Consider the following 22,885-nt stretch of genomic DNA (forward strand, 5'->3'; position numbering starts at 1 on the left):
ATCACTAGGGGAAGCCAGAAGGGAAATTTTTTTTTTTTTTTTTTTTTTGAGACAGAGTCTCGCTCTGTCACCCAGGCTGGAGTGCAGTGGCCGGATCTCAGTTCACTGCGAGCTCCGCCTCCCAGGTTTTTGCCATTCTCCTGCCTCAGCCTCCCAAGTAGCTGGGACTACAGGTGCCCGCCACCACGCCCGGCTAGTTTTTTTGTATTTTTTAGTAGAGACGGGGTTTCACCGTGTTAGCCAGGATGGTCTCAATCTCCTGACCTCGTGATCCGCCCGTCTCGGCCTCCCAAAGTGCTGGGATTACAGGCTTGAGCCACCGTGCCTGGCCAGAAGGGAAAATATTAACAGATTTGAGTATTGAAACAAAAATCACACACACCATTTCTGTATGACCAGACACAGCAAGGAGGGACAAAGAAGAGGAACCCGGGAAAATACTGGCCACACAGCACCTTACCCAGTGCTGCAGCGAACAGACAGTGAAGATGGAGAAACAAGCAGCAGAGGGGCCCGAGGCACCTGCGGCCCCTCATGTGGACCTCCGTGCCACCACCCTCCTGGGCCCTGGGCAGCCAGGCACACGTGGCAGCAGGTGGAGCCCACAGACCCCAGCTCCACCACCCAATCACTCCACCTCAACGAGGCCGCCATGGACACACACAGAGGATCCCCACTCGACCAGGGCGTGACCAGCCCTCACCTCCCCCAAAAAACCAGGCGCTCCTGATCTCATCACACGCTCAGCCCCGAATGCCCCGGCCCCCAAGTGTCCATCAGCAGAGGAGCGGACAGACAGACAGGGTGAATCGCATCACAGAATTCATCCAGCCATAAAAAGGAATGAAAAACAACTAGGGAGAAGACACGTAAAGAAACAGAAGACTTGAACAACGCAACGAACCACGTAGCTCTGACAGACACAGCAGAGCGCTGTACCCACAACGGGGACACAACCTCAACGCACAGGGGACGTTTTCCAGGACAGAACACCAGTGAGCCACAGATGCAGCCGCGGTAAATCTGAAAAATCAGACATTATCCGAAGTATCTTCTCCAACCACATTGAGATGAACTTAGAAATCAGTTAACAGAAAGAAAACAGAAGAATTCACAATATATGGAAATAACACTACACACTCAACCAACAGATAGAAGATGAAACCACAAAGAAAATCAGAAAATGCTGAGAGATGAATGAAAATAGAAACATGGCCGGGCGCGGTGGCTCAAGCCTGTAATCCCAGCACTTTGGGAGGCCGAGACGGGCGGATCACGAGGTCAGGAGATCGAGACCATCCTGGCTAACACGGTGAAACCCCGTCTCTACTAAAAAATACAAAAAACAAGCCGGGCGCAGTGGCGGGCGCCTGTAGTCCCAGCTACTCGGGAGGCTGAGGCAGGAGAATGGCGTGAACCCGGGAGGCGGAGCTTGCAGTGAGCTGAGATCCAGCCACTGCACTCCAGCCTGGGCGGCAGAGCAAGACTCCGTCTCAAAAAAAAAAAAAAAAAAGAAAATAGAAACACAACATATCAAAATTTCAGGGATGCAGAGAAGGTAGTGCTAAGGAGAAAATTTATAGTGATTAACTTTTTCTGTGTGTGAAACACAGTTTTGCCATGTGGCCCAAGGCTGGTCTCCAACTCCTGGCCTCAAGTGATCCTCCCTCTTCAGCCTCCCAAAGCACTGAGATTACAGGCATGAGCCATGGCACGCCTGGCTATGGTGATAAATATTTGAAATAAAAAAACAAGAAAGATCTCAAATTAACAACCGAATTTTACACTTTAAGGAACCAGAAAAAGAACAAACCAAAAGCTGGCAGAAGGACGGGAATAATAAAGATGAGAGCAGGGCCAGGTGCGGTGGCTCACGCCTGTAATCCCCACACTTTGGGAGGCCAAGGTAGGTAGATCATCTGAGGTCAGGAGTTCGGAACCAGCCTGGCCAACACGCAAAACCACGTCTCTACTAAAAGTACAAAAATCAGCTGGGCATGATGGCGCATGCCTGTAATGCCAGCTACTCAGGAGACTGAGGCAGGAGAATCACTTGAACCCAGGAGGCAGAGGGTGACATAAGCTGAGATCGAGCCACTGCACTCTCTCCATCAGAGAGAGAGAGAGAGAGAGAGAGAGAGAGAGAGAGAGAACCTCCCAACAAAGCAAAGCCCAGGGCCTGACGGCTTTGCAGGCAAATTCTACCAAACACTTAAAGAACTAATTCCAGTTTTTCTCAAACTTTTCCAAAAAAATTGAAGAGGAAGGAACGCTTCCTCACTCATTCTGTGAGGCCAGCACTACTCTGACACCAAAGCCACACAAAGTCACGACAAGAACCTCTGGCCATTGAGTCTTACGAACATGGACATAAATATCCCTTATGAACATGGACGTAATTGTCCCTTATAAACACAGACGTAAAAATCCTCTACAAAATACTAGTAAAATGAATGCAGCAGCATATCAAGAAAATTACACACCATGAGCAAGCAGGATTTATTCATAGGATGCAAGGATGGTTCAATGTATGAAAATTAAAGTAATATATCACACGAACAAAATGAAGGAAAAAAACCACATGACCGTTTCAACTGATGCAGAAAAAGCACGTGACGAAATTCAAAGCCCTTTCATGATAAAAACAATTGACAAACTTGGAATAGAATGAAATTATCTCATCATAATAAAAACCACGTATGAAAAACCCACAGCAGACATTACACTCAGTGACGAAAACCTGAAAGCTTTTCTTTGAAGATCAGGACAAAGACAAGGATCACACCACTTTTATTCAACAGAGTAGTGGAATTCTAGCCAGAATAATTAGGCAAGAAAAAGAAATACAAGGCATCCAAATCAGGAAGGAAAAAGTAAAATTATCTCTGTGCACAGATGATATGATCTTATATGTAAGAAAGCCCTAAAGATTCCACAGAAAGTTGTTAGAACTAATAAATTCAGCAAAGCAGCAGGCAAAAAAGTCAACACACAAAAATCGACTGCACTTCTATACACTTACAATAAGCAACCCAAAAGGGAAATTAAGGAAACAATTCCACTTGCAACAGCATCAAAAAAAAATAAAACTTTTAGGAATTAACCAAGGGGGTAAAGACTTGTACAAAGAAAACTGTAAAACACTGCTGAAAGAAATCAAAGAAGACATAAACAAATGGAAACACACTTCATTTCATGGATTGGAAGACTTCATACTGTTAAGACATCAGGACTACCCAAAGTGGTCTACAGAGCCAGTGCAATCCCTGCAAAAATCCCAATAATTTTTTTTTGCAGAAATAGGAAAGGCTGTCCTAAAATTCATCTGGAATCTCAGGGGACCCCAAAACAATCTTGAAAAGGAAGAACAAAGCTGGAGGGCTCACACTTCCTGATTTCAAAACTTCCTACAAAGCTACAGAGATCAAAACAGTGTGGCACTGGCTCAAAGAGAGACACAGAGACCAATGGACTAGAACAGAGACTCCACAAACGAACCCTCCCATACACAGTGAAACGATTTTCAACAAGGGTGCCAATGCCATCCAATGGGAAGTCTTTTCACCAATAGTGCTAAGAAAACTGGACCTCCACATGCAAAGGAATGAAGTTAGATGCTTACCTTACACCACATACAAAATTTAACTCAAGATAGATCCATGACCTAAACATAAAACCTAAAATTATAAAATCCTTAGATGAAAAAGAAGGGGAAAAGCTTCACAACGTTGGATTTGGCAATGATTTCTTGGATGTGACACCAAATACACAGGCAACAAAAGAAAAAAAAAAACATTAAGCAGGATTTCAGGAAAATTTTAAAACTTTGTCCATCAAAAGGCACTATCAACAAAGTAAAAAGACAACCCACAGAACAGAAGATATTTGCTAATCACATATCTGATAAGGGATTAACATCCAGGACAGAGAACTACTAAGACTCACCAACAAAAAAACCAAACAATCTATTCAAAAATGGACACAGGACGTGAACAGACATTTCACCAAAGAAGATACAGAAATGGCCAACAAGGCCAGGCATGGCAGCTCACACCTATAATCCCAGCACTTTGGGAGGCCAAGGTGGGTGGATCACTTGAGGCCAGGAGTTCGAGACTAACCTGGCCAACATGGTGAAACCCCATCTCCACTAAAAATATAAAAATTAGCTGGACATGGTGGCGGGTGCCTGTAATCCCAGCTACTCAGGAAGTTGAAACAGGAGAATCGCTTGAACCCGGGAGGTGGAGGTTGCAGTGAGCTGAGATCGTGCCACTGCACTCCAGTATGGGCGACAGAGCAAGACTCCATCTCAAAAAAAAAAAAAAAAAAAAAAAAAAATAGAAATAGCCAACAGGCACATGAAAAAATGCTCAACATCACTTATCACCAGGGAAATGAGAACCAAAACCACAATGACATGCCACCTCACGCCCATTAGTACAGCTACTGTCAAAAAACAGAAAAAGGCAAGAGCTGGAGAAGATGGGAGACAGCGGCACTCATGTACTATTGCAGGGGGTGGAAAATGCTGCAGCCACCGTGGGAAATGGCACAGCAGCTCTTTAAACAGAATTATCGGCCAGGTGCGGTGGCTCACACCTGTAATCCCAACACTTTGGGAGACCGAGGTGGGCAGACTGCTTGAGCCCAGGAGTTCAAGACCAGTCCATGCAACATGATGAAATCCTGTCTCTACAAAAAATACAAAAACTAGCCAGGCGGGGAGGCACCTGCCTTTAGTACCAGCTACTTGGGAGGCTGAGACAGGAGAATCGCTTGAGCCCAGGAGGTGGAGGCTGCAGTGAGCCGAGATCGTGCCACTGCACTCCAGCCTGGGCAACAGAGCGAGACACTGTCTCAAAAATAAATAAATAAAACCCGAATGATCAATGATCCAGCAATCCCACTTCTGGATCTACACCCAGAACTGAAGGCAGGGTCTCCAGAGGTCACTGTGCACCCGTGCTGACAGCAGCATCATTCACGACAGCTAAACTGTGGAAGTCACCCATGTGTCCACCAACAGAAATCGGTAAACAAAATACATCCAGGCAACAGCCTGCGGTTCAGTCTTAAGAAGGAAGGAGACTGTGACACAAGCTGCTCGTGGCTGCACCTTGAGGACACGGTGCTGAGTGAAATAAGCTGTCACAAAAGGACAGATCCTGTGCGACTCCACTCACAGGAAGTCCCTAGAGTCACCAAACTCACAGAAACAGAAAGCGGTGGGTGGGTGTCGGGGGCTGGGGGAGGCAGAATGAGGAGTGAGTGTTTCATGGGGACAGAGGCTGAGTCTGGGAAGATGAAGAGAGTTCTGGAGATGGGCGGTCATGATGGCTGGACAGCAATGTGAGTATCAAATACCAATGAACTGCACCTTTAAAAAATGGCTAAGATGGGGCCGGGCTCAGTGGCTCACACCTGTAATCCCAGCACTTTGGGAGGCCAAGATGGGTAGGTCACTTGAGTCCAGGAGTTTGAGACCAGCCTGGGCAACATGGTAAAACCCTATCTCTACAAAAAACAAAACAAAAACAAAAACAAAAACACCTCAGCCAAGAGTGGTAACGCACACCTGTAATCCCAGCTACTCAGGAGGCTGAGGCGCGAGGACTGCTTGAGCCTGGGAGGCAGAGGTTGTAGTGAGCCAAGATTGCACCACGCACTCCAGCCTGGGTGACAGAGCAAGACTCCGTCCCCTACACCACCCCCACAAAAAAAAAAAAAGTTAAGATGGCAAAAATAGATGTTATGTGCATTTTACCAGAATAGAAAAAAGATCTGCAGTGCTAAGAATGCCCCAGCATGGAAGAACCTTGGGAAGGTCAGGCGGGTGAGAGCCACCAGAGGCAAAAGGACGAACATGCGGGATTCCACGGACACCGAACGTCCAGGATCCGCAGGGCCACACGGACACCGAACGTCCAGGATCCGCAGGGCCACAGAGACACCGAACGTCCAGGATCCGCAGGGCCACACGGACACCGAACGTCCAGGATCCGCAGGGCCACACGGACACCGAACGTCCAGGATCCGCAGGGCCACACGGACACCGAACGTCCAGGATCCGCAGGGCCACACGGACACCGAACGTCCAGGATCCGCAGGGCCACACGGACACCGAACGTCCAGGATCCGCAGGGCCACACGGACACCGAACGTCCAGGATCCGCAGGGCCACACGGACACCGAACGTCCAGGATCCGCAGGGCCACAGAGACAGAGGCCGACCGGAGGTGCCCAGGGCCAGGGCTGAGGCGGAACAGGGAGTGACCGCTGACGGGCACGGGCTTTCCTTTTGGAATATATTTTGGGTTTGGAACTACATAGAGGTGATAGTTGCAAGTATAGAGTTTTTGTAGAAATCTATAAAACCAATTAACTTCATCTAGACACACATAGAACGTGCCAGAAGGTCCTCTGCTGACGGTGAGACAGGCACGTCCAGGCGTCTGAACCAGGCCCACGGTACAGCCGCAGTGCTGCCCTCCTCCGCCTCTGGTGTGCTCCATCCACTGCCCACACCTCCCAGTCTGACCCTTCTCACTGACCCTCAGCCCGGGCAGTGCTGCCTGAGGACAAAAACACCTGTGAACATTCCCACAGGCGCTAAAACCACAGAGCCCCGGGCGGCGGCCACTGGCAACCAGAGCAGGGTGTCCCGTCTGAGATGAGCACCGAAGTCACAGCAAAAGAAACACGTACGGCATCAGGGAGAGCGCCAGCCCCCCAAGCCCTGGTGGCCTGGGACCCCGTGTGGGCAGCGTGTTCTCACACACTCCTGACACTAGCACCATAAAATCCACCCCACGTCCAGGTGGACATCAGCACGCAGGGCAGGGCAGGGTTCCCCACCCCCGGCATCCACCTCTGACCTCCTCGGCAAAGGCTACCCCAGAGGCTCTGGCGGAATGTCCCCAACCAGGCTGAGTGGTCCCCAAAGCCGTGGAGCCACCCCGGGTAAACATCTCAAGGACCTACTCATGTGTCCCAGGAGGTCCTTCCTTGGGGCTTGGCCACGTTCTCCGCATTCCCCACAGTGACTCAGCCGCCACCCCCACAACACACTCCCCTGCAGAGCCCAGGCCCCAGGGCATCCTGTGACCCCCCAACTTCCCCTTCCTCCACCGCAGTGGCCGAGCAAACGCGGGCCCCCGTCCCTACGTGAGGCCGGCAGGTTGTCCACACGGGCAGAGAGGCGCTGCTGAGGTCGCAGACAGAAAGAGCAGACCCCAGGCCCCCAGGCAGGGTTGAGACAAGAGGCAGACATGGCGCAGAAATACTGCGGGCTTCCCCCGCCCCCAGGGGCTACGCTGGCCACAGGTGGACACCTTTGGGTGTGCACGGTCTCAGCGCACATGGGACCGATGAGCACAGTCCTGTCACCAAGTCAAAAAATCATCCAGGTGGCAAATAAACAAGGCCCGTGGTCCCCTCCTACAAAGCAGCAGCATGAGGCTGCGGGGTGCTGTGGAGGGACAACCATTGTCTGACCCACAAGGAGCATGTCTTATTCATGTGTTTACGTAAACGTTATGTGCTCGCACCCAGCCCCACCCTGAGCTGCTCCTGGCACCCCCAGAACAGCCCCATCTCAGAAGTCTCTCCCTGACCCTCACCCCTGCAGGGCCCCTGCAGCCCACAAGCCGGCCCCAGTCCCACTTGAGGCAAAACTACAGCCGAGCACCCACCCCTGCTCCTGGACCTCGCCGGCCTGTGTGGACTCCGTCCAGCACCCTCGGGGCCCCCAAAGTTCTTACCCCTGAGACTCCCCATTCCCCCACCGCCTTCTCAACATGGCCTCCGAATTCCAACCTGCACCCTTGCCCGGCCACTCCCGCCCGGGGCCGTGGACGTCACACGTCATCTCCCTTCCACCTGCCTCCCACTGGGACACACAGGGTCCCCATCTCTCCAGCCCAGGTGGTACCATCTCCAAGAGCCACAACCAGGGCTGAACAAAGGAACGTGCCCCCCGCCTCCTCACACTTGCCTCATGCTGCCAAAACCGCCGGTGGTGTCTGCCTGCCATGGCCATACCCCATCTCCTCCTGCCGGCCCCCGGGCAGGTCCAGCCCCAGACCACCCGCTCCACTCCTGCCAGGGCCCACCTCTGGATGTCTCCTCGGCCTTGCCGGCCATGGTTCAGGGACCCCTGTTGGCTGAGGGCTTGAAACCAGGATGCCACGCCGCCCTCTCCCCAGGGTGATCATGGAAATCCCGTGGCTCCTGGGGCCTCCCCAATGCTAAGCGCTGCCAAACCTCTATTCGACCCCACTTCTCCCCGGAAGCCGAGACTCTAACCCCAACTGCCCACTCGCCCTCTTGGCCTGAATCTGCCCCCACCTCCGCTTCCTGCCCAACACAGGGCACCGCCGACACCCAGCATCCAGCCTGAGGCCAACCTGGTGTGCACCCTGGCAGCAGGGGTTGGGGACACTGAGCCACGTGCCCTGCACTGGACAGGCAGCGGCCTCGGTCCAGGATCTCCTGCCCACACAACAAACAAGGCATGGCACGGATGCCGGAGGCAGTGTGGGGTTTGGAGGGTGGGGGTGGAACCCCATCAAACACAGCCATGGGATGCATGGCCCCACAGCAGCGTAGCCACCTGCTCAGGGCCCAGCAGCCTCCGCGACGTGGTAGGAAGTGAGGTCAGAAGCTTCCCTCTGAAGCCACAACCCCCAGGACTCACTTTCCTTCCTCTCCTCCCGATGGAGCCAGCTCGGAATGAAGGGAGCCCCCACTCCAGCTCAGGGGCCAGCAGGGACCAGGAGGAGTGGACAACTGGCCTGGGGGTGGTCATGAGCTGAGGCAGCCACATGGGAGCAGTGTCCAGCGTCCCACCTGGCCTTTCCCTCCTAGGGAGACAGCAAGGCCCCCCGGACTCCTCATGCCACCAACCAGCCAAGCGAGGCCCCCGCCGCGCGGTGCTGTCAGCCAGAGCATGCACAGGCAGCAGCTGTGGTCACCATGGCTGCTTGTGCCCTGACGCTCCATGAGGGTGAACCTCCGAAAACGGCACCACTGCCTCCTCCTCGGCACAACGGATCAATAGCTCAACCCCGTAACATGCAAGACCGGTGTAGGAAACCCCAGTACTCACTGTCTTCTCCTGGACACGGCAGTCCTGGCTGCTCAGGGGTGCTCGGGAAAACTGGACAGAGAGAGGAAGAGAGAGCGTCAAGGCCCCGCGGCTGCCACTCAACAGTCTCACGGAGGAAGTCCCGCCTCAGTCAGGCTGAGCACACGGACTTCACACAAGGCGCACGTGCCATTGCCAATGAGAGCACGCTCCTGGGAGACGTGAAACCCAGTGCGTCTACGTAGGCCAGGCTCCATTAGGTAGGACTTAAAAACCCACAGAAAAACTTAGGGTAAAAGCCAATCAGAGGAACCTGGACAGCAGAGCCGTCAGAGAAAGCTACTGACTTGTATTTTTAAACTATATAAAAATGGGGAAGAACTGCAATTACTTTGAAAACTGACTTTTAAAAGCACTTTAGATTCCATTTCTTTATACTCAAGACAGAGTTCAAAATTATTTTAACACACATCCTGGGCTTCCACGATAAATTATCAAAATAGATGCCTAGGAAATATTAAAACTTAGCTGGAAATGATGGCTCATGCCTGCAATCCCAGCACTTTGGGAGGCCGAGATGAGAGGATGGCTCCAGACCAGGAGTTCAAGACCAGCCTGGCCAACATGACAAAATCCCATCTTTAATTCTATATATATGTGTGTGCGTGTGTGCGTGCATGTGTGTGTATATACGTGTATATACGCATAAAAGTATTAAAACTTTAGTAAAACAAACATTTTTTGTTTTTCGTTTTTTTGAGATGGAGTCTCATTCTGTGCCTAGGCTGGAGTGCAGTGGCACGATCTTGGCTCACTGCAACCCCTGCCTCCCAGGTTCCAGCAATTCTCCTGCCTCAGCCTCCCAAGTAGCTAGGATTACAGGCGCGCGCCACAACGCCTGGCTAATTTTTGTATTTTTAGTAGAGATGGGGTTTCACCATGTTGGTCAGGCTAGTCTTGAACTCCTGACCTCAAGTGATCCACCGGCCTCAGCCTCCCAAAGTGCTGGGATTACAAGTGTGCACCACCAAGCCCGGCCCTAACTATTTTTCTTTTACCTAGAAAATAACGTGAATTTTAAAGCACCATATCTTTCAGTGTAGAAAAGCAAAATGTGCTTACTAACACAATCGCAATAAAGTGGACGAGGTTAGGCACAGCTACAAGTTTATTTATCTGAGACAGGGTTTCGCTCCATCACTCAGGCTAGAGTGCAATGGCACAATCACAATTTACTGTAGCCTCTACCTCCTGGGCTCAAGGACCGCCCACCTCGGCCTCCCGAGTAGCTGGGACTACAGGTGCACCACCACATCTGGTGTCGGGCACGGTGGCTCACGCCTGTAATCCCAACACTTTGGGAGGCTGAGGCGGGTGGATCACCTGAGGGCAAGAGTTAGAGACCGGCCTGACCAACACGGCGAGACCCCATCTCTACTAAAAATACAAAAATTAGGCTGGGCGCAGTGGCTCACATCTGCAATCCCAGCACTTTGGGAGGCTGAGGCGGGTGGATGACGAGGTCAGGAGATCGAGACCCTCCTGGCTAACACAGTGAAACCCCGCCTCTACTAAAAATACAAAACATTAGCCAGGCATGATGGTGCATGCCTGTAGTCCCAGCTACTCGGGAGGGTGAGGCAGAAGAATCACTTGAACCCAGGAGCCGGAGGGTGCAGTGAGCTGAGATAGCGCCACTGCACTGCAGCCTGAGCGACACAGCAAGACTCTATCTAAAAAAAAAAAAATTAGCCAGGCGTGGTGGCACATGCCTTAGTCCCAGCTACTCGGGAGACTGAGGCAGGACAATCGCTTATACCCGGGAGGTGAAGGTTGCAGTGAGCAGAGATAGCGCCACTGCACTCCAGCCTGAGGGCAGAGCCAGACTCTGTCTCAAAAAAACAAAACAAAAAAGTTTTGGAGAGATGGGGGTCTATGTTGCCCAGGTTGGTCTTGAACGCCTAGGCTGAAGTGATTCTCCCACCTCGACCTCCCAAAGTGCTGGGATTACAGGCGTGAGCCACCACACCCGGTCTAGTCTTTAAATCTAAAGCCACGTTGATATAAAGGGCTACAAAAATTAAACATTGTAACCAAGTAGCCCCGTGTCCAGGAGAATAATGGATCTGTCAGAAAACTGTGGGCGGTTTCGAGCTTTGGTCCCATCTTGGACTCAGTGGTCCATGGCCAGAAGCCTGGCAAGGAGCCCAAGCTAAGCCAGAAGTGGACACAGAGACACAGACGTGGCTGGCTGGCCACAGCTGCTGGAACCACACTCGCAGGCCCCAGACGCCCTGGAGACCCCAGCAGTACTGGGGAGTCTAAAGTGCTCACCTAAAGACAAAGTTACATCTCCCACGCGTCAGCTCATCACAGGGCTTTGAACTTAAAGCCGAGGACAGCTGTGAGCCGGGAGCCAGGCCCAGGGAGCACCGGGCAGGTGAGGTGGCTGGTGGGGCTGTCCCCACTGTCCACACGCACCGTGGGCTCTACGCTGGCCACTGGAGCCTCTGAGCAGTTTATGGGTTCTTTATAAGAGCAGTTTTCATTTGGGTTAATAAAATGTCAAAGAAAAGGCTGGGTGTGGTGGCTCACACCTGTAATGCCAGCACTTTGGGAGGCCGAGGCGGGCAGATCATGAGGTCAGGAGATTGAGACCATCCTGACTAACACAGTGAAACCCCGTCTCTACCAAAAATAGAAAAAATTAGCCAGGTGTGGTGGCGGGCGCCTGTAGTCCCAGCTACTCAGGAGGCTGAGGCAGGAGAATGGCGTGAACCCAGGAGGCGGAGCTTGCAGTGAGCTGAGATCATGCCACTGCACTCCAGCCTGGGCGACAGAGCGAGACTCCGTCTCAAAAAAAAAAAAGTCAAAGAAAAAAAACCCAAATGGCATTATATTAGACATCCCTAAATTCTCTGGCATCATAGGATTTTAAACCATGATCCTATACGGCGTCGAACCCCCCAGGTGGTCTGGCAGGCACCCACAGCCAGGAACAGCCCCCTGGGCCGCCCCCCACAGACCCCACCACTGACCATGAATGATGAGGCCTTCGTCCCTGCGCTGACGGGCCAGGCGGAAAGCCTCTTCCAGCTCCATCTGGGAGGACACCGTGCAAGGGTCACCTGGGTGGGGCAGGAGACGGCGCTGAGGTCGCCGAAGGCCCAAGGCAAAGCGGGCTGTGATGGGCCTGCTTAGCACACCAGATGAGGGTCTAGTCCCACTGCTCAGATTGGCCACCTCCTGGCACGGTTGGGAGGTCCAAGGATGGCCGTCCACACTAGGGAGTCACCCGGCCCCCAGTGCCGCATCAGAGCCACCCAGGAAGGGAAGCTGGTGCACTTGCAGCCCTGGGCACCACTTGGAGGGCTAAGCAGTGAGCAGGGCTGAGGACACTCTCCTGAGGTCAGTCCCGGGTGGAGGGAAAGTTCCTTGCCCTCCGTGGCTGGACAGGGACATGGAGGCGTACAGAACCCACGCCCTGCGGGGCTGTATCCAACCCAATGGGTGTGGCATCAGGCTCCACCCACATAGCCGTGTCCTCAGCCAGCAGCTGCCCACCAGTCCCTGGGCGAAAGGGGTCTCTCTGGACGTCTCCCAATCCCCTCCCATCCTTTTCAGGATGTGTGTCTGAGAGAGAGGAGGCGGACACGGCGAGCCCTGGCTGCACGCGCCCTCCCCATGGTCCCTAGAACAGGAAGAGCCCATCCTTCAGAAACACCTACTGGAAAAGGCCAGGACATGAGAAAGGAGGTCAGAGGAAGAGGTGAGGACCTGCCCAGGGTGAGGCAGGGAGACCCCCTGCAGGGAGTTCAAGACCAGAGCCCTTCCTAGGAGCATCTAGGCCCAGGTCCTTGTTAAGCATCTGCAGCCAACCTCTTTCCCACCATCCCCCCTGGGGAAAAGTTGGCTCCAACAAGTTTAATTCCACTTTTTTAAGTCTCCCCACAGAAGAGGCTGAGCACACTCCGCACAAGAGGCTGCCCTGGCGAAGTCCCCTGAGGCTGAGGATTCTGGCCGACACGGGACGAGGGTTACCTTCGCTGTCCACCCACTTGAGGGTGAGCGGGTGCTGCTGGTGCAGACGGCACATGTCTCTCACTTCCTCGCAGAGCTCCTCGAAGGTTGTGGCGGCGTCCACGCTGGTGATGAAGATGTCCCTGGGGCGGAGGGAACACGGGCATCTGTTACCGTGGGGCGTATTTGAATCAAATTAAACAATTATTACTGATTAACCAAATCATGGATTAGATAAGTGAAACTTTCCCCAAAAACAGTATGACAGCCTCCCCCACGCCCCTCCAACACAAAACAGAACCATTAACCATAATCATCGTTTAAAAACGACCACCGTCAACTTCCCTGCACAGAGAAGAAAGCGCGACCTACCTGGCTGGAAAGAATGAAGTCAAATTGGGAAAAAAGAAAGTGCCCTCTTGTGCGAGGCCTGGCAACGGCACCTGGTCGGACACCCGTTCCAGTTCACCCAAGTGTGGATGACCCCAGGATGGACACAAGCTGGGTCGGTGCAGGCCCCCCAGCTTCGGTAAGGTAAAGGAACCCAGTCAGACCTGCCCCCAGACCTCGACGGTGCCAGCGGTGGAGGCCAGACCTTCAGGCGGTGAAGAGGCAGGGGATTAAATAATTCCATAATGAAAGGTCGCTCTTTAGACCCCAGAGTGGGAACTGGGTCCACTGCTGCGGCTACGACAGAAGCCTGGGCAAATTTTTCTTTTTTTGAAAACCAAGTCACACAGTGTCAGTGTCTTGTATCTTCTCAGCCCCAGACAGGACCTGAATCCCAGGGGCTGGAGAAGCTCAGGGACCCCCAGGCACCCTTTGAAGGCTGGCGCTTCCCTGCTGCTAGAAACCCGAGGTCCCCCCATCACTGCCTGAACTGAGCAAGAGCTGGTCTCACCCTGCGTGGAGGGGAGGGACCACCACGGGGCCTGGCTGGTGTTTCCTGAAACTCGGAGCAGGAATCACACCCTTGTGGAACACACCGAAATTTCAGAGAAATCTACGGCTTTCTGACACCCACAGGAGCGCGGGGCAAGAACACAGGGCCTATAAAAAGAAGCCTGAAGGGGTGTGAGACGTCCCAAACCACAGAGACACAGGCTCTGCTCTTTGCAGACACTGCTGGCTCCCCACAAGGTTATCTGAATTCGTCAGACAAGTTTCGAGAAACAAAGTTCTCGTCCCAGACAAGAACTCCAGTGCAAACAGAACACAGGATCTGCCCACAGCCACAGCCCCAGCATAGCAGCCCAGGGCCCACCTGCCCCACAGGCCTCACCCAGCCCACCGTGGGCCGCAGCCACCCACCCCTTCCTGCTGGAACTGGCCACCCAGCACCTGCCCCCAGTGCCCGAGCACCCCACAGGAACCAACCTGGCTGGTCTTCACCACAGCCCGCAGCATCACCGCAGATTAGGAAAGTGAGGAATGGAGGGGTCACACACCCAATACCCGGGGTTCGCCCCAAGCTGACACCCATGCCTGCTGCCTGACCTGGCGTCCAACAGTCCGACCACCAGGAACTCCAGAGTGGGAGTCAGCCATCCCTTCACCTTTGACCCCTTCCTGCCCATGCCCCCGCCCCCACACAGTCCTGTCCCCAGGTGGAAGCCAGTTTCCTGCCAATCTGGAGGCCAGGTGGGTGGCTCCAGTCAAACCCCAGGACTTGGGAAGTGTCGGGCCACCACTTCCAACCCTATCCCAATCCTGAATCAAACAGCTGCTCTGTGCCCCTCGGCAGGGGTGTCCAGGACCCAGCACCCAGTAGCCAGCTGGGCAGCCAGGGAGAGACTCCTGTGTCCCTGCGGGGCCCAGCACCAAGCCCTGAGCTACCGCCCGCCCTGGTCTCTGAGCTTTGCACACAGAACCTCCCTGAACACAAAAGTTGTCTGAGCTGGGCCAGGCGAGGTGGCTCACGCCTTTAATCCCAGTGCTTTGGGAGGCCGAGGCGGGCAAATTACGAGGTCAGGAGTTCAAGACCAGCCTGGCCAACAAAGTGAAACCCCATCTCTACTGAAACTACAAAAGATTAGCTGGGTGTGGTAGCAGGCGTCTATAGTCCTAGCTACTCGGGAGGCTGAGGTAGGAGAATCACTTGAACCTGGGAGGTGAAGGATGCAGTGAGCTAAGACCACACCACTGCAGCCTGGGTAACAGAGCAAGACACTGTCTCAAAAAAAAAAAAAAAAAAAAAAAAAAAAAAGTCTGAGCTGGAAAAGGGAAGAGCCAGCACCAGTGTTTGCGACACCAGAAGAATGGGCGTCTGAGACTCGGTCTGGGAGCCTGGCCCAGGTCACCTGGGACTCCCTGAAAACACAGGTGTCTGGGGACCCCTCAGGCCCACAGGGAGCCGGGGGGGGGGAGGCGAGGATTGGATCTCAAGTGTGCTCAGAGGGCCCTGGGGGGACAGGCAAGGATGATGGGGTGGCCATGCCCCATGGGGGTGACTGAAGAGCTCCTCCTTTTTCTAAAGACTTGTCTTCCACGTGTCCACACTCAGCTACCTCCACGAACAGCAGCGTCTCACCCCAGGGACGGAGTTTCTAGGGCTTCCAATAACCCAGTACTCATCCTGGCAACCACTTTCTGGAACTGCGTCATTGCCCTAAGGCCTGAGTGTCCCACCCCACAGCCAGTCCCCTCAGAGAGGCACCGGGTGCCACGAGGGACGAGGAGCCAGGCTGGGGAGAAGGGCAGTTCACACTCTCCAGTAGAGAGGAGGAGGACCTGGGAGGGGACAGAGGAGAGAAGGAATGGTAGGAACAGGGAAGACCCAGAGGGGAGACAGGCCCTGGAACAGGGAGGAAGGTGAAGGAAGAGGTGTGGCAGGGAAGGGAGAGAGGGGAGAGCGGGAAGAGGAGGGAAAACAACAGGGAAGGAGGGAGGAAGAGGAAGGGGTGGGGAGAGAGGGGAGACAGTCCCGGAAGGGAGGGAAGAGGAAGGGGTGGGAGCCTGGTCTCTCCAGCCCAGGAAACCAGAGTCACCGGGTGGAATTACACCCACCCCACCACCAAAGTGCTCCCAGGGGCCAAAGCAGGACAGAGAGAGGACGGGGCGGCCCAGAACTCCAGGGCACTGCCCCTGAGCCTTGGTCCCGGAAATTGGGCACCGGAATGCAGGAGGGTCTGGGCCCCTGCAGCCCTGCCGGTGTGGACCTCCCTCTTGCAGGACACCCCTGACCTCCACACCATCACCTGTTGCCTAGTTTATTGGCTCCAGGCTGGGAAGGAGACAGCAAGCCCAGGTCCTTGGATAAGTCCAATAGCCAGGACCTCAATCACACCAAGTTTTAACCGGCTGACTTCCAGGTCAAAAGACATGGCTGCCCTACCCCTTTGGGTGGGGTTGGATGGTCAGTTCCTCAGAATTCCCTTTCTTCTGGTTTCTGGCACCAAACCCGACCCCACTGCACCCCGAGGGTTCCAGGTGCTTGCCAGAGGGGGGCTGCAGAGGCCTCAACCTTCCCAAAGAAGAGACAACAAACCCGGGGCCAAGCAGCCCCAGATGGCTGACCCGAGACCCCAAGACAAGGTTCGCAAGGAGCTGAACCCGCTCAGACTCGCAGGGCACCACAGAGACCCCTGGGGTACTGTCCTGACAGGACATGGCCCAGGGAAAATGTCACCCACGTAACCCTGCCAGCCGTCCCTGCCTCTGGGGCTCAGGTTGCCACCGCGGGAGCTGAGGCGCACCGGGGCAGGAGCAGCTTTTCAAGATCCCAAGGACCACCCAGTGCAAGCCCGGAGCCCGCAGTCCCCTCCCCTCCCTCTCCGCAGCAGCGGCCACCTTCACCGGAGCGGAGGTCCGAGTTCGGGGCTCCTGGGGACGCAGGCGGGTGGAAGAACAAACCCACGGGCCCTCCCTTCCCCACCACCCACACTTCGGGGGGCAGCGACCCCTCCGCTGTGCCTGTGAGCCCGGCCACCTGGTGCAGCCCCCGCCACCCCCACCAGCGCTGCCCCGGACCCCTCGGCTCCGGCCCCTGACCGCGCCCCCTCCCACAGCCAGACAGAGGCTTCCAGGGGGGCGGGTGCGACGCAAGCCCCGGGGCCAGTCTCGGCCGCGCCGTGGCCTCCAGAAACCCCTGTCCCCACCCGACCACCCGGAGCCCTGCCGGGGGCTGCAGTGGAGCCACCGCGCCCGCGCCCCGGGTCTCCGGACTTTGCCTAAACCGAGACCCCCGGCCGGGTAAACGGGGAGAACATTTAGGAAACGCTGATTTTAAGAAACCCGCCAGGAGTTTTTACAACTTGATGAAAACTTTCAATCCTTACAGGTTTGCGGCCGGAACGTCCCCGCCCAACTTTCCAGCGAAAACGTCAACCACAGTGACCGGGCCGAGGAGCGCGCGGCGCGGGGCCGACCCCAGGGAAACCCGGTCCCGGGGAAGGAGCCGGCGCTGCCCACCAGGTGTCCGCGGGTGACGCTCTCGGGCGGGGACCGAGGACCTCCCGCGACAGCCCCGGGCCCGCAGCGACCTCGCCGCCCTCTCCCTCCCTCCCTCCAGCGCAGGAGCCCCGACGGCTGTGCCCTCCCCGCCCTCCCCGCCTCACCCGCCGCCGCTCCCCGCCCTCCCAGCCGCTCACCCTCCGTAATGCGCCTTGAGGCGGACGCGGCCGCCGCTCCCGTCCATCTTGGGGCTGGTCCTGCTGGGCATGGCGCGCTCCGCCGGCCGCCGTCAGCGCTGCGCCCCGGGAGCTCCGGCCATGGAGCGGGGCGGTGGCGCCAGGTGGGGCGGCGGCGGAACGCGGAAGGCACCGCTCAGGACCGACGGCTCCGGCCCGACCCGGCCAACTCCGCGGAACTCCACGGAACTCCCACGGCGCGCGGGGCGGCAGCTGGGGGCGCGCAGGGCGGGACCGTCCGACGGGGGCGGGGGCGGGGGGCGGGGGGCGGGGGGGGCGGTGTCCGAACATGGCGGACCGAGGTGGAGCCGGCGGCCAATCCGCGGGGCGGGCGGTCCCGGGGCGGGCGGTGGCACCTGCGGCCAATGAGGGCGAGGCGGGGCCACCACCTGGGCCAATCCTCGAGGGACCCCCGGCAGCGGCCCAATGGCGAGGCGCGGGCGGGGCTACCTGTCGGGCGGGGCGCGACGCACCTGCGCCAATGGGACCGCGCGCGGCGCGGCTCTGCCCGGCAACCGGAGGGGCCCCGGCCTGCGGCACCGAGCTGCGGACCCGGGAACTCGCTGGAAACGCAAGTTCTCGGCCCTCGCCCAGACCCTCCGAATCGAAACTCCTGCGGCGCGCGCCCTGCCAGCCCGAGGACTCCGCCGTCCAGGGGTCTCCTGACATCTCCCACTTGCAGGACTGAAGCTGCAAGGAGCGGAGAACCCGGCCAGGGTCAGGGACGGGAGGGTCCAGACTCGGGTTCTCTGGGCCCCAGCCCCCGCTTCGCCCCCATCGAATCCAAGGTCCCCTGTAGGGAAGGGCCGTCCACACTCGTGAGTGCAACCGCTCACTCCGCCCAGGTCAAGGACGCGGCATTGCCCCGAGTCGCCCATGACCTTCATTTCTGAAGCCACAGCCTCTTGGGCCTTACTTGGGGGCGGGGGGGTTGATCTGGACAATCGCCCTCCAGGCCATTCCACCGCTGCCCAGCTCCCTGCCTCCTGGGCTCCTCCCCTGAAAATGCGGTCGAGTTTTCCCTGATCAGCCCATCCCTTGTTGTCTGTATCCACTGAAGCCCAGACCTGCTGCCTGCAAGACCTCACCCAAGCACCAGGTGGACACCCAGACCCAGCTCCTGACCTGGACCCCTCTCCCCTGAGAGTGGACCTGCTCAGGCCACGCCCTCACACCCCTCACCCAGACACAGCCACCAGGACTTCAACCACGTGCTTTCATCACGCAGGTGGGGTGCCTGGCGCCTCCTTGATGCCAGGCCTTGGGGAGACCTGTGGCCACAGAACTCATGTTCTCCCTAGAGGTGGACAGCGTGCCCCTCTCCTATGCAGAAGCTGTCGTTCTTTCTTCTTAAACACCGTTTGCACCCTCCCTCCACCCACTGACCCATCTCTGCCTCTCTCTACAGCAAAGCTTCTGCCAAGCCGCCCTGCTCCCCCTCTACCTCCCCTGCCACCACCCACTTCCACATTTTAAATACAAGGGTCGGTTCTCAGACGTTTTCTTTTCTTTTTTTTTCTCTTTTATTTGAGACGGAGTTTTGCTCTTGTTGCCCAGGCTGAGTGCAATGGCATGATGTCGTCTCACTGCAACCTCCGCCTCTCGGGCTCAAGCGATTCTTCTGCCTCAGTCTCCCAAGTAGCTGGGATTACAGACGTCCACCACCACCCCAGCTAATTTTTGTATTTTTAGTAGAGACGGGGTTTCTCTATATTGGCCAGGCTGGTCTCCAACTCCTGACCTCAGGTGATCCACCTGCCTCGGCCTCCCAAAGTGCTGGCATTATAGGCATGAGCCACCGCGCCTGGCCTCAGACGTTTTCTTGGCCTTTAGCATCAGAGCCCTCCTGGGAAGGCTCACACATCCCCCGCCCCCGGTTCCAGCTCCCCAAATCTCCCATCCTTTGCCCTCCTGGTCTGCAGCTTTTAAAAGTGTGGAGCCCTGGCCTCAGCCTTTGGCCCACTTCGAATCCCCAGCTCAGATGGTCCCCCCGAGCTCCCAAACAAGGTTCACCCAGCCCCAGGCATCCTCTTAATGAGCCTCTCAGCTGACCTCTTCCCCAACTCGGTGGTGCCCACTCCATCTTTCTGGGTCATCAAAGTCCCCCAGTGGTTCCCATCGCTCCCAGAGGGAAAGCCAGCTCCGCTGCCCCCGCCTCCGGGCCTCCTGGCTGCCCCGGCCTCTGCCTTTGCATGGTCACTCCCTCTTCCGGGAGCACCGTCCTACAGAGATCTGCTGGACTGGCACCCACATTCCCTGGAGTCTCTAGCATACTTAATGCCCGTTTCAGCAATCTACTCCTCACCCCCATCTCCATGGGGCGACCCCCTCTGTATCCCTCACACAGGCACAAAGCCCCATGCCCATCTGCTGGGTGTGAAGGGGGACAGAGAGTAGAGGGTGAGGGGGCAGCCTGGCAGTGATTCCCAGATTCCCAGTGATGAGTGGGAACCTGTGTCTGCAGCAGCTCCAGAGCCAGGCACCCGTCGGCCCAGCTCCCCCACGCTGGGCCCCATGGCCAGGGCTGTGGCCTCATCTGGAGTCCAGCCTGGCAACATGGCCTGGGCACTTCCTGATGGGCAGGAAAGAGCAGGGTTTTGCCTTAGTGGGGCGGTGCCTGGAAGGGGCCACTGGACACCTGCAGGACTTCCTGGCTGGTGTTCTGATCCAAGGAGGCAGCAAGGCCTGGTCCTGGTCCCAGCGCCCCTGCTGGGACAGGCCCTTGGCGCTGGCCTCCCCGGGGAGATCCGTGCTGCCAGGCGGGAGCCTCCGTCCTGGAAGCCAGTTGCAGGGTCGTGGCAGTGCCCCAGTGCCTGGGAGATCCATGCTGCCAGGCAGGAGCCTCCATCCTGAAAGCCAGTCCCAGGGTCACGGCAGTACCCCAGTCCCAGCGAGGGAAGGTGGGGGGTGGGGCTTTATTATCTGTGGGGTTGGGAGGGAGAGGGCGGCCTCAGTGGACAGTCCACCCCAGTGTCGGACTTTGTTCAGCCCTGATGCCGGTGGAGGGGGTGGGGGCAGATGCAGGTCCCAAAAGGCTCCAGCAGAGGGCTGCGGGCACAGGGGCTGCCCAAAACGTCCCGAAAACCTCCCCCCGTACCTGCTCTGGCCTCCCCTCGGGAGGCAGAGGCCTCCACTAATGAGATCTGCAAAACAAAGGCCTGACCCGCCCAGGCCCTGGGACCCGCCTCTGGGCAGATGGGGCAGGTCACAGGGAGGTTCCCAGGTCCTCTGCCCTGAGCCTGCACCCCTGAGAGTTCCCTGAGGGCAGAGGGCGCTTCCTGAGGCACGGATAGACTCGCTGACTGGCGGTGGTGTCACTGTGTTGCCCGGCGACAGATAGAGGGTGTTTGCTCTGGAATCTGCCAACGACTCCCATCCAGATCCTGGCCGAGGGCTGGGCCCTGTTAGACCAGGTCCCCACAGCCTCTCCAGGCACCTGGCACACGGGGAAGGAGTGAGTGACTTGGGTAAGGACCCCTCGAGAATGCTGGAGCCAGGCAGCCTCCTAAGACTGTGGGTGGGGACAGAGTCATTGCCCGCTGAGCTCGGCACACCGAGGAGGCACAGCCCTGGAATCTTCCAAGGACTTGCCCTGGGGCCTCCGGGGCAGGTGGGGTGTGGAGGTGACCCTTGGAGTGGGCGGGGCAGGCTCTGAGAAAGGCTGTTGGGTGGCCAAAGGCCAGGCTTTCCACCTCGCCGGTTTCTGTAGCTCCCAAATTTTTCTTAAAGTCCTCATATACTTTCATAATCATAAACACCTATTATTTTTTAAATAAAAAAAATAAAACGGGTTATAAAAGTCACACTGGCTTTTTAGAAAACTGGAGCAACACAGAAAGGTGGTGTAGGGAGAGGTGAAGCCTCTTCCCAAAACGCCAGCTGAGCAGCGAGAGCCCCGGCGGTGAAGCAGATAGCCTTCCCTCTCCCCGTGCCTGGGACCGCAGGTGGAGGTGCTGGGTGACCGCCGGGGCATGGGGTAGGGAGCTGACTGGCAGAGGGCAGTGTGGGCACGGGGTCTGGCTGAGGGTGGCCTCTGACCCCCGGGCCAAGGTGGCTCTGTGCGGCTGCCAGGCCTACCCTGTGATTTTCCTTAGAAGAGCCCTTTGATGATACCATCGAGTGATGTTGAGACGTTTTAGAAGAGAGGCAGTTTACGCTCAGTGTGATTCGTCAGACATCTGGGAGGGGTTGGCTGGGGCCCATGGGGTCCCCATCACCACGCCCCCAGCATGGAGGCCTCCCTCATCAGCTTCATAAACTGCATTTGTGCCGGCCCAATGCTTGGAACTGCCCAGAAAGGTGCCCGGCAGGAGCGGGCATGTTACAGAGCCCATGGGGCCCGGGTGGGTCTTCCTGCCAGATGTGAGGCTGCCCTGTGGGGTCCCGCGACCCCCATCACAGGAAGGCCAGGCGTTTGCTGACGGGTTCTGGACACAGCAGCCGTGGGAGGGACTGGCCAGATGTTTCCTTTCTGTGTCAGGGATCATGGGATTTGGAAAAACTGGCTCAAGTGACAGTGTCAGCTGCATGGGTTCATTCTATGGATGTTGGTTGAGGGCCTACTGGATGGAGGACCAGGAGTTGAGCCAGGAATACAGCAGTGAGCCGGCCAGGCGGGGTCTCCTCGTGGGACGCTGCTGGAGACAGGCCACTGTCAGAGAACCACAGGAGTGCAGAATGGCCGAGCAGGGCTGACCAGGTCCCCGCGGGAGAGGCTGGCCCTGGGACTGACGATGTGTGTGGTGGGGCAGCCCTGTGGCCCCAGGGAGCAAGGGCTCTGTGAGTGAAGGGCGTGGGGAGTGTGAAGAGGCCAGGATGCCCCAGCCAGGAGGCTCAGGGGAAGAGAGGGTCAGGGAAGCCTCAGACAGGGTCTGGGGTGTGAGTGCCTGTGTGCTTGTCTGAATCTATATGTGTTTGTGTCTGTGTGCATTGTGTGTGTGCATACATGTGTCTGTGTATCTGTGTTCTCATGTGTGTATAAGTATGTCTGTGGTTGTGCGTCTGTGTTGACGTATGTGTGTCTATGCATGCATACATGTGTCTGTGCGTGTGGGTTTTTTTTTCCTGCTTTTTGTTTTGTTTTTAGGCAGGGTCTCACTGTGTCACCCAGGCTGGAGTGCAGTGGTGCCATATCTCGGCTCACTGCAGC

The 22,885-nt window shown here is 56.5% G+C and overlaps 1 protein-coding gene across 5 annotated transcripts in view; it reads right to left on the minus strand.

The window, feature by feature from the left end:
• Positions 1-18,533, minus strand: part of PRKCZ (protein kinase C zeta) — a 147,615-nt gene extending 129,082 nt beyond the window's left edge. For 2 of the 5 annotated variants that reach the window (XM_015133724.3, XM_077979638.1), the window contains exons 1-4: positions 17,698-18,533; positions 13,130-13,251; positions 12,127-12,216; positions 9,110-9,160 (exon numbers count right to left, since the gene is read on the minus strand). In XM_015133724.3, coding sequence (XP_014989210.1) covers positions 9,110-9,160; positions 12,127-12,216; positions 13,130-13,251; positions 17,698-17,768 — 334 coding nt within the window. In that variant the 5' untranslated portion in view covers positions 17,769-18,533. Of the gene's footprint in view, positions 1-9,109; positions 9,161-12,126; positions 12,217-13,129; positions 13,252-17,385; positions 17,616-17,697 lie in introns of those variants that run through there. The other 3 variants (XM_077979631.1, XM_077979672.1, XM_077979649.1) reach the window with 3 other exon arrangements.
• Positions 18,534-22,885: the final 4,352 nt, after the last annotated feature.

This window comes from Macaca mulatta, chromosome 1, assembly GCF_049350105.2.
Source record: "Macaca mulatta isolate MMU2019108-1 chromosome 1, T2T-MMU8v2.0, whole genome shotgun sequence".
NCBI classification, from domain to species: Eukaryota; Metazoa; Chordata; class Mammalia; order Primates; family Cercopithecidae; genus Macaca; species Macaca mulatta.